At 33.8% G+C, this 12,308-nt stretch overlaps 1 protein-coding gene across 1 annotated transcript; it reads left to right on the top strand.

The window, feature by feature from the left end:
- The first annotated feature begins 7,020 nt into the window (after positions 1 to 7,020).
- On the top strand, positions 7,021 to 10,477 carry LOC131026987 (receptor like protein 22-like). The gene is made up of 2 exons (XM_057956987.2): positions 7,021 to 8,523; positions 8,909 to 10,477. The coding sequence occupies exons 1-2, from the start codon at positions 7,251 to 7,253 to the stop codon at positions 10,219 to 10,221; spliced, it is 2,586 nt and encodes an 861-aa protein (XP_057812970.2). The 5' UTR covers positions 7,021 to 7,250; the 3' UTR covers positions 10,222 to 10,477.
- Positions 10,478 to 12,308: the final 1,831 nt, after the last annotated feature.

The following is a 12,308-nucleotide window of genomic DNA, read 5'->3' as shown; positions in this document are numbered from 1 at the left end:
GGGAGATATCTCGAGGGATAGGAGAATAAGGGAATTGTGAGAGCTAGAGAGTGGAGGGACAAAGAAGAGTATGTATCTATAAGAATGAAGAGCCCGAGAAGAGGTAAGGGGAGGGAGAGAATATGAGATCAAGTTCATAGAGAGAGATGGAACTGGGAGAGGTGAGATGGGGGTTTCTATATATATATTTGGCGCTCTCCCTATTTGGGGCGCACCAAATGTGGAATATAGACCACATTTGGCGTACGCCAAATGGAAAAATCCATTCATCACATTTGGCGCACACCAAATAGGGCGAGCGCCATATTTGGCACGCGCCAAATGGCCCTCTTTGGGAAACACCAAACCTATGGGTTGGATTTACCTTGGGAATCCAACCCAAATGTTTGGACGACCATTTTAGGATAGAGACGTGTTTTTATCATAGCATTGAAAATTTTGACATATTTTTTGTCGTGCTCTCTGTCAGGTTTGCATGTGTTTCAATGAAGTTAAAAAAAAATACTATGGTAAACTTGAGCTCCCTCTTATCTATCCAAAAATGTAATTTATTTCAAATTTTGATTTTGTTGTCTTTCATCTATAATTTCTTTTGTCTGTGTATCCGTTTTTTGTCAAAAACCAACATGCACTATTTTGGGTATAGATTTTTACACGTTCATCAAATTTTGAAAAAAACTTACATTTTTAGAAACTAGACTCCATTCTACACAATTTTAAAAAAAAAGTTTTGATTTTTTATTAGTTTTCAATGATTTTAGGGGGGAGCACGCTCAAATTTCTATTTTTTAAGATGTGTCCCCTTTGAAAATTAGTAAAAAATCATATACTCATTAAAAAATTAGCTAAAAAATCTGGCATAAACTAAAAGGTGTTAGCTAATTTCTCACCGAAGCGATTTTAAAAATTAAAAAAAAAAAAGTTAACATTTTAGGGGGGCCACAACAAACGCTATGTTATGTTTTTTGCATAAAAACAGGACCACTTTTTGTGGCCTCCCTTTTTGAAGCCCTTAATATCCACCATTTTAAAAATAAATTAGTAGTTTAGAAAGTAGACTCAAAGCACTCTAACTCTTGTTCTTGTTGCATCTTCAAATTTGGAGTGTAACTATCTTCAATTTGTCGTTGAAGTTCAGACTTTGTTGATTTCAGAAGAAAAAAAAGTGGCATCTTAAGACCCCCTTTTGATACCACAACTTGGTGCACATACCCAAATGTGAATCTAGTAAATATACCTTTAGCTTCTCCTTTTAAGTTTTCTTCAAGTTTATGACCTAGTACTAAAGAAGAAAAGGTTTATATGTCTCATGGGCCATATATGCTAATGTAGCAGGGAATTTAATGTATGTGATGGCATGTACAAGGCTAGATATTTCACATGTAATTGTTGTTGTCAATAGATACATGGCAATCCAAGTAAAGAGCATTGGACACCATTGAAATGTGTGCATCTATATCTTAGAGGCACATGTGATTATTGCATCACTTATAATGGTTGCAATGATTCGGTATGTGGTTATGTTGATTTAGATTTTGTTGATGATTAGGGACAAAATGAGATCTACTTCAAGTTATGTCTTTACTCTTGCAATTGGAGCTATGTGTTCGATGTTCAAGCTTCAAGTTCAACAATTTATTTATCCACAACTAAGGTAGAGTATATGTTGTCTCACATGCATGTAAAGAGACAATTTGGTTGAAGGGTCTTTTGGATGAGTTTGAAAAAATGCAAGAAAAAGTTATTATATTTTGTGATAGTCAAAGTGTTATCCATTTGGCTAAAAATGTAGCTTATCATAATAGGACCAAGCATGTTGAAATTAAGTACCATTTTGTAAGACATGTTAGTGGTGGTGGTGGAGGTGGAGTAACTCTTGAGAAAGTTCATACACCAAAAATTGTGCAAACATGTATATACAAAACTAGAATTATTAGAGAAGCTCAGGTGGAGTTTGGTCTTTCTTGGCTTGCAAAAAAACATGATGATTGGGAATGGACAAGTATTATGCAAATTGTTATGAAGGTGGATATTGTTGGACAGTGACAACAAATAAAATAATAAAACAATAAAACAAATAATATCTTATCTTTTACAAGAATAGTTTTTCTTCTATGAGAGGAAATTCCTAATTTCTTTAAAGGAATAAAACTATTTATTTTCTAAGTTTGGTGGTGTTGTTATCTTGGAGATATTTAATATATTTTTGTTGCCTTGAAGGCAAAGTTATTGCAAAAAAATTAATGGTAAGAGCAACAATTGTGAAGATTGCAATTGTTTTCTTTCAGAAATAAGAATACTAATACCTTGCCTCCTAGATGTTTCATTGGCATATTGTCAAGATTTTATCACGTAAATTTGTGTCTTATGTGTTATTATGATCTTTTGTTTTACTTTCTTCATTAATTGTTCGCAACTAATTTGTGTTGCAATTTACTATTAGTCTAGGTTTAGCTTTCCATTACACAACAATTAGTTCATCTAAGTATATAGTTGTTAGTTAAGCTAGTAGTGTTTTGAATAGTGTTCATGCAAGCTCTTCTAAGTTCTTCCCTCTACTTTATAATGTGACACTTTGGTGAAATGGTGATGCTTCTTGCTTGTAATGCCATCGACCAATGTTCAAACCTCATGAAGTTACTCTATATTGTGTCAACAATTGAAGGGCACTCGAGATCTTGTATATTGATTTACTCGCAAGATGTGGAGTGAGGCATTTGTATTCTGCCCTGGGGTTCATCCCATAGTCTAATTGTTGAGTTGTGGCATTATCGATGTTGCCACCAAGGTTCAAACCTAGCTAAGACATTGTGATTGTAGGCTTGTGCCTCCTCCAATCTAATGTGCTCACAAGTTTGAACCTTAGCATTGATGTTGTTGGCATTCATGCTTGTAATCTATTCCCTTGCCAGATTGGTGCACTCTTAGACTTTATGGCCTTATTAGGCTATCATGCTCATAGGTTTGGACAATTTTGTACATTCATGTGAGGAGTCCTTCGATTGTAAACTCACTTGATATGGGCCAAACTGAAAATCTCACATTTACCACTCAAAAAAAAAAAACTTGAAAAATAATTAATATTAATAGTTCCATTTACTTATAACATAGGTACTAAGTACTCTAAACAAAGAAGGGTCAATTTCGCTAATGTAAAGAAAGGAGATAGAAATTCATGATAATAATTAATGCGAAGATTTTAAATATCAAACAACATAATGATTAACGATTAAAAAATTAGTAAAACTAAAAACAAGATAATGATTGTTGATGTTGATATTTTTGTTAGTAAATATTAAACTAAAAAAAGTTGTGAATTTTGGCTTTTCTTCCTTTCCAATGTAAGCATTCATAAAAAGAAAATTATTTAAAAAATTGCTGTTTATTTAAACATGTCTATGTAAGAGGCTATGGAAGTCAATAACTGACATTCAATAGAGTACATAAGTCTTCCGTTTGGTTAGTTATTTGAGTCAAAGAGTAGGTACCATACTTAAAAGTAGAAATAAGATCACAGTGGCGTTGACAATGTAAAGCTGCAAAACTTCGACTAAGTCTATCTCAAACTAAAGTCCTTGAAGGGATTCATACATAATTATCGTTTTTTTAGAGTTTTTTTTTAACTCTTGAAGGGTTTCATACATAATTATAGTTTTTTTTTAACTTTCTTATGTTCAGATGATAGATAGATCATGATATGTGATTCTAATCATAGAAGTAAGAACTCTTTAGTTCTTTGAACTCATGATATTTGATTCTAATCATAATAGTAACTCTTTATTTCTTTGAACTCTTTTTCATTCTGATAATAAATCATAGATCCCAATCATAATAGTAGAAACCGATGAATATCTGTTCCGAAGCTGAGATATTTCTTCTGAAGACTGAGATATTTCTGAGATTTTACCATGGCAATAGTCCATAGGAACAAGAGTGTGATACATTTCTGTAGAAGGGTGATGTTATTTTGCCTCTTGTGTTGTGTGAATTGTTGCAGGAATGATGAAAGAAGGGCACTTGTGAGCTTGAGAGCAAACGTTCAACCTCCATCTCTGCTTTCTTCTTGGGAGGGTTATCATTGTTGTCAGTGGGAAGGAGTGGATTGCTATATTATTTCTATCACCCTCAATTTCACAACAGAAACAGCTGTTCCTATTCCTTCCACCACTCTTGTTCCTCTAGCTAATCTCACAAATCTCTCTGCACTACATGTAACTGGTGCTTCATTCAGAGATCCAATGCCTTCACAAATCTTAACATTGACAAGGTTGGAAGCTCAAAAGTCTGAGAAGCCTTGTGTTTAGACGGAATGGCTTATCAAGTTCAATTATCTCTCTGTATTATAATTTGGGCATGTTGGAAGAGCTAGATCTCAGTAGAAACACAATGAATGGCTCCATAAGTCCACTGCTTGGCCAACTGACCAGATTGGTGAAGCTGGATTTGTCCTTCAATCGATTCAATGGGTTGCTTGCTTTGGAAATTTTACCCATTTACAGATTTTGAGTGTGGGGAACAATTCCTTGGCTGGACTCATTCCATGTTCGCTTCAGAAGCTTCAATGGAATTTCTCTACAAAGGGATAATGAAGAAGAGCAAAAAGCACTGTTACTTGGATTGCAACTAATAAAGTCTTTCTCCCCAAACAACAATATTACTAAAGGTGACTTAATGGTCATCATTATTTGCCTTAGAATTAAGCAATCAACAAATTAGAAGATCCAAGATATTCTCAATGAAGCATCGTCATTACTAGATAATTTCCCTTTATTTTCTCTCAATTATCGAGAGGGTAATAGAATAGCCAAATTTTATTTCCACTCATGACACCAATCAGTCAAATGATATTATCATCAATAATAAATTGAAAAAGTGGTGTGATCTTAGAACATTACAGAAAAATGCTAATGAGGTGTGCCTCACTTCACATTAGATCTCTAGCAGTACTTGATGATATAATGGATACAATCATTTCCTAATGAAACCAATTTGTCATTCCATTCTCTCACATATATCTTTATATTTATTCAATTTGAAGTTCATTTTCATTTTTTTGATTTTAATGTTTATAATTAAAGTTGGGTCAAACTGTGGATGCACAATTCTACTTTGTAGGCATATTGTACTTAGTATACATTGAATTGATGAGTAACAAATATCAAGTCTTCAATTCATAGTCAAACAAATTTGTCACTTGATTTTTCAAATGAAGCACTACAAGTAAGTGCAGAGGATGTTTTTTTTTCTCTCTTATATGTGGCATTGAGTTTGGTTGCAAGTGGAACAAACAACACAACATTGGATCAATTTTGCACTTGGCTTAGTCAAATAATTGCATGAACTTTCTTCTCATTTTATCAATGTAGTTTTGTCATATGGAAATACTAGGGGAGGTCCTCTTTTATCATTTTTTAATGGAGCATGTGTGTATCAATCCATGACCTTGAAACTCAATTATAGTTGTGAAGAATCGATATACTACTAAAATTAGCTCGGTAGATTTAATCAATAAGGTATATGCTTTTCTCTCTTTTGTCATTTGTGAATGCAGTATATGTGGATTAGTCCCTACGTTGAAGCCCAATTACAAAGTGCTTTACTACTAAAATTAGCTTGGTAGATTTGATCACTAAAATATATCATTTTCTTTCATCCCAAAATTAAATCACATGATAGGTGAAATTAAGTAATTTTAATCCACATTGCAATTTGAATGTTTTTGAATCCCCTTAAATTTATGTTACCTATTAAAACATAATTCTCAATTTAATTATCATTTTTCTAATAAAAAATTAAGCCTAGATTTTAAAAAAATTGAATATATTCATAACTCAATATTTTAAAATATCTGATTTGGATTTTTAATTCTCAATATATATCTGAATTGAACTATTTTTATAATATTAAAAAAATTGTAATTAAATTTATTATTATTATTATTTTATAGAAGAGCAGTAAAAATATATTAAACATAAGGAAACTTACAAAGCAAGAAGGGCCAACAGCCCAACAAAGAACAAAACATTAACCAACCCCATCCTCATCGGCTAACTGCTCCAACATGTGAGGCAACTCCAAAGAAAATTGTCTAGTTCGCTACTCTATTCCACTCCCTAGGAATATGAGTAAAAATAACATATTCCAAAGAGTTGCACAACCTTAGAATCCGTCTAATAAGCAAAGCTAGTGCCAAGTAACATCATCCAACTATTGCCCATTCAGTAGAGTCATACCACTTGTGAATCGGATTCACAAATAATCCTTTTTCCAGTTAAGATGACAAACTCTCTCCATAGCATACAAAATAGCAAGAGCCTCCATGTAATTATTCGTATGAATTTATAAATTGAAAAGATAAACTGAACAAAACCAAAGTTGTTTCGCCCAACACCACCAATACCAACATCCTCATAGGTTGTTTGCACCTACTCCTCTTAGCCTGCTTGCCGCCCACCCCAAGAGAAGAATCATTTTTTTGAACAAGAAATTTAAAATAAATAAATAAATATCAAAAAGATTGTAAATTTGTAATAGTCATATTTATTTTCAAGCTTTTTTTGTGAATTTTAATTTTGCTCAATTTAATTTAATTTTATTTTTTGATGATAAAAGATTTATTAATGAAATTTATATTTAATATTAATATTCTTATATTTATCTTTCTCTCTAATAAATTAATATCTCTTAATGATTGTTCACATTCTGTTAATATTTTTTTTTGTTATAAATATTAAAATAATCAAAATGATGTAAACTTTGACTTTTCATTCTTTGATATGTCAAATATTCATAAAAAGAGAATAATTAAAAAATTGATAGTCATAAAAACACGTATTTGCAAAAGGCTATAAATGTCAAAAACTGGCATTCAATATTGGATATCAGTTCCCTGTTTGACTAGTTATTTGAATCAAGAGTAGGTACCATATGAAAAGAAGAAATAAGATTGCAGTGGCGTTGACAATGTAAAGCTGTAAAACTTCGACTTTGACAATGTAAAGCTGTAAAACTTCGACTAAGCCTATCTCAAACTAGAAGTCCTTGAAAGGATTCCCACATAATTATAGACTTTCTATTAACTTTTTTTCATCTTCTTCAACTCTTTTTTATTCTAGGATGGATCATCATAGTAGTAAGAATTGTTCATCTCCCTCAATTCTTTTCTATTCTGATCCATCATCAGAAAATATAAGAACTGTTGAATATCTGTTCCACCAAATTCAAGACTGAGATACTTGTAAGATTTTACCATGGCAATAGTCCATAGGAACAGGAGTGTGATACACTTGTGTAGATGGGTGATGGTATTTTGCCTCTTGAATCATGTGAATTGTTGCAGGAAAGATGAAAGAAGGGCACTTGTGAGCTTGAGAGCCAACGTTCAACCTCCATCTCTACTTTCTTCTTGGGAGGGTTATCAATGTTGCCAATGGGAAGGAGTGAATTGCAGCAGAGATGGCTATATTATTTCTGTCGCCCTCAATTTCACAACAGAAACAGCTGTTCCTATTCCTTCCACCACCCTCATTCCTCTTGCTAATCTCACAAATCTCTCTACACTACATGTAACTGGTGCTTCATTCATGGGCCCAATTCCTTCACAAATCTTAACATTGACAAGGTTGGAAGCTCTGGACTTAAGCGGGAACAATTTATCAGGAAGCCTTCCCCCTGATGTCGAAAAGCTCAAGAGTCTGAGAAGCCTTGTGCTTCGAGAGAATAGCTTATCAGGTTCTATTCCCTCTCTGTATTATAATTTGGGCATGTTGGAAGAGCTAGACCTTAGTAGGAACACAATGAATGGCTCCATAAGTCCGCTGATTGGCCAACTGACCAGATTGGTGAAGCTGGATTTGTCCTTCAATCGATTCAATGGTTTCCTTCCTTTGGAAATTGGAAATCTTACCCATTTACAGATTTTGAGTGTGGCAAACAATTCCTTGGCTGGACTCGTTCCTTCTTCTGTTCAGAACCTTACGGATTTGCAGAGGCTGGATTTATCATCAAATTCTTTCGCAGGCTCTCTTCCTGGGTGGTTTCCAAAACTCTCTCAGTTGCAGTTCCTTGATATGAGCAAGAATTCTTTAAGTGGGTCGATTCCGGATGGCTTGGGGAAACTCTCAGAACTGAAGACGCTGAATATCTCTCAAAACACTCTGAATGGTTCCATACCAGATTCTTTCGGAGAGCTAAACAAGCTGAATCTTATGAATCTTCGTAGCAACCAATTATCAGGAGGAATCCCCAAGTCCATGGAAAATGCCTCCTCGCTTACTCTTTTGTTTCTTCAGCAAAATTGGTTTGATGATGCAGGGCCTGTGGGGTTCAGTCCCAGATTTCAGCTCAATCATTTGTCCATGTCGGCATGCAGGCTCTCAGGTCCTCTGCCCATATGGTTATCTCAACAGAGAAATCTCAGTGTTCTAAATCTGACAGGAAATGCCCTGACAGGAACGATTCCCCCGTGGCTTTCAGAGCTGCCAATTCTCAATTATTTGAGTCTAGGACAAAACAAATTTGCAGGTAAACATGGTATTTTTTAATGGGTACTTTCTGCAATTTTGACCTGATTTTAAAATTTTAAATTGGCTAACAAACCGGATTTCCTTTTAAAAATATACCCTATTTTTTTAATGTTTAAACCGTGTTGATTCATATGCTTGAAGGTTTCTGGTATTTATCCTTTTGAATCAACATTTCAGATCATACTATCATCAGAAATATTGAACTAGAAAAGAGAAAATGATAGATCATAGAGTATGATTCGAAATGTGGATTCAAAAAGATAAACACAGTTAAAATCCAGAGGCCTTCAAGACTTCAAGTATATTAACATAGACTGTAGAAACTTAATGTCTCTTATTATTTCAATTCAGCCAACTAAAATGCTTCCACTCTTTTCCTGCAGGCAAAATACCTCCACAAATCTTCAATACACAGTCTCTGCTATCCTTGGACTTGTCTCAGAATTTTCTTAATGGACATATTTCCCCACAGGTTGGAAATGCAACCCATCTTCAGATTCTAAACTTATCCAGCAACACCTTGATGGGAGATTTGCCTTTGAGCATTAGCAGACTCTCCAAACTGCAAGTGCTAGATCTCTCAGGGAACTCTTTTACTGGAATTCTGCCTCCAAATCTAAAGAATTGTACTTCTATGTCCATACTTAATGTTGGTGAAAATCATCTACAGGGAAAGATTCCACCAGAGCTTGGTTCCATTGGATCATTACGGTACTTAGTTCTTCACAGGAATAATTTTGCAGGAGACATTTCTGTGGCTCTGAGAAATTTTTCTGCCATTGCAGTGATTGACCTAGGCTCCAACTTCCTCACAGGGCATTTCCCATCCCAGGCTCTTCAATTCCATGACTTGGAAGTGCTTATTCTAGGAAGAAATCAGCTGGAGGGCTTTGTTCCATTAGGGATTGGCAACTTGAGTAAACTTGACATCTTGGACCTGTCAGGAAACCAATTCAGGGGAAGCATACCAACAGATCTTGGTAAGCTTCAGAGCATGAAGGATGACTATGCTGGGATGCAGGGCTCAAAGGTCATTGTAGGGAGACTTAACCACCCTGCTCAAGCATATTCACTATACTTCACCATTGATATACATCTCAATTATAAGGGAAAAATTAGGCAATTAAAATATCTGGATGGATACAAACTAATAGATCTCTCAGCAAATAATTTCACAGGTGAAATTCCAGCATCAATAGGTCAGCTTCAGGGCCTGTTTTCTTTGAATATGTCTTGGAACAGTATTGAGGGTTCCATTCCCAGCAGTTTTGGAAATCTGACTTCTCTTGAAATGATGGATGTTTCACACAACCAGTTGTCTGGTAAAATCCCTTCTGCACTCACATCCATAAGCTCTTTAGCAGTGTTTGATGTATCAAATAATAAGTTGTCAGGTAGGATTCCAGAAGGAACTCAGTTCTCCACATTTAATGCAACAAGCTTTGCAAACAACAGTCAGTTGTGTGGATCCCCTTTGCTTGTGTCATGTACAACTCCTCCTCCTCATGAAGACGGGGATGAGGAAGAAAGTGAAGGGGAGGAAGGACCAGTTTCATTCATTGCAGTGGGTGTGGGATTTGCAATTGGACTTTTGATTGTTGTGGTATTGATTTTTAGCAGTGAGAGAATAAGCAAGGTGTTATTGGGTACCCCTGCCCCACCAGCAAGACATACAATTGATCGCCGAGTTAGATAAGTCTTGTTCAATAGGTTTACATGTACTCCATTTATCATTATATATTGTTGTGCATAGTTTTTGGTTTTGATTATGTGAGTTATTTTTCTTGATGTTTGGGATCAAACTCCATGATCTTTCATCTTCTCTTGTCTTCCTTCTTTATGAAGGAATATCAAGGAAAAAAACTCAGAATCAAAAGCAGAAATTATGTACAATATTATAGACTGTGGAAATCATATGTCTGCAATTACATATTGTGTTAACGAATTGAAAATGAGGTTCGATCTTCTAAAGACATGAATGCACTATTCTATGATAAAATAATTATTAAATTGTTGTGATGGGATATACAGTTGAGAATGATAAATAATTACTTCCTGATGAAGGAATGTGGAGGAAAAAAACTCAGAATCAAAACCAGAAATTATGTACAATATTATAGACTGTGGAAACCATATGTCTGCAATTACATATTGTGTTAATGAATTGAAAATGAGGTTTGATCTTCTAAAGACATGAATGCACCATTCTATGGTAAATTAATTATTAAATTGTTGTGATGGGATATACAGTCGAGAATGACGAATAAATGTGGAAAAATTAAATAAACAAAAAAAAAAATTAAGGTATTTAGTTCTAGTTTCAATGTCAATATGTTTTTAAGAGATGTTTAATGATTTATCATCCAGTAAATATTTTGTGATATGTCAAATATATTCATTTTATTAAAAAAATGATTGCTAAATGATATGGGTTCTGTTGATGTTCAAATTTGCACCTGAATGCTGTGTACAAACTTGCACAAACATGGAAAACCTCAAAAACATGGGACGTGGTTTGTGAGTTAACCTCTAGGAAACATGGGATGTGATTTGTGAGTTAGCCTCTAGGAATTTAGAAGTCAGTCCCTCATAATGTTTTCAATGAGATCACTAACTCTTGGAGGGAGAGGGGGGAGGAGAAAAGAGAATAAAATGGATGAAAATTAAGCCTATCTTAAAGGCTAAAAACCAATGCAAGAATGTTCACTTGCAATGACTTTGATGTGTGGGATGTGAAATGGGAGGTAACATAAACACAACTATAATAAATGGAAAGCAACAATGACATAGGTATTAACTTGCAAGAGGTTCAAAAAATTTCAGATTTACAAATAGAAGTTTTACTTTCTAATGAAAGATAGAAAACTATTCTAAATGTTCTAATTCAATTGACTGACAAAACAAAAGGGAGCATAGTTAGAAAAGCATCTGAACTTCATTTACAAAAAATAAACACAATATGAAAAACTAGATATATACATAATCACATAATGTTCTTGAATTCAAAAGATTACAAATTATAACTTCAAAGACTTGAGATTTTGCAAAGAGATATACCAACTATTTTCAAAATAGATTAATCTAGGAAAACTCCTACTCTAATTCTTCCAAAGTACATTGTAATCTCTCTACCACAAGTGAATTTATTACCTTTTATATCAAAAAGTAAAAGGGAGTGGAAGAATGGAAAACTAAAGAAGAAATATGGAAAGTTGGGTTGATGGTCCCCTCACAAACCTCCTCCTTGATTCAATGTTTTTATCTTTTTGATAAAATTCGTTTCTTTTAAGCAAGCATATCTTTTAATTTACTTCCTATAGCTCTCAATGCCATGTTTTTTAGTTTTTTGGTTTCACTTAATAAAAAAAATGATTTTAATGGGCTTTCTTTTTTCATATTAGGGATGAATATGATACAAATTTATTTTTATAGGTTCACATATGACATGTTGGATTGAATAACAATGGTGCAACAATTGGAATAAGTATCTCTAACAACTTATATTGATGAAAGGAAAAGATCAATAATTTAGAAAACTCTATTTTTTTGCGGTACCTCTGTCACATTGAATGAAGAAGAATCAATAGTGCAATGTTAAAATTTTAACAATATTGTATAGCCAAAATTATTCTTATGGCCTCTTTACTCAACTAGTCTCTAACTTTCTATTACCAAATATAACTTTATTTTGTCATTTTTTTACAATATGCAACTCATTTTTCACTAGCATGGGCATTTAAAATTATAGCCATTGAAAAATGGATTACAAGTTGATTTTATGTC

This window comes from Cryptomeria japonica, chromosome 10, assembly GCF_030272615.1.
Source record: "Cryptomeria japonica chromosome 10, Sugi_1.0, whole genome shotgun sequence".
Classification (NCBI taxonomy): Eukaryota; Viridiplantae; Streptophyta; class Pinopsida; order Cupressales; family Cupressaceae; genus Cryptomeria; species Cryptomeria japonica.
The sequence above is the reverse complement of the archived record's forward strand: the minus strand, read 5'-3'. Positions and strand labels throughout refer to the sequence as shown.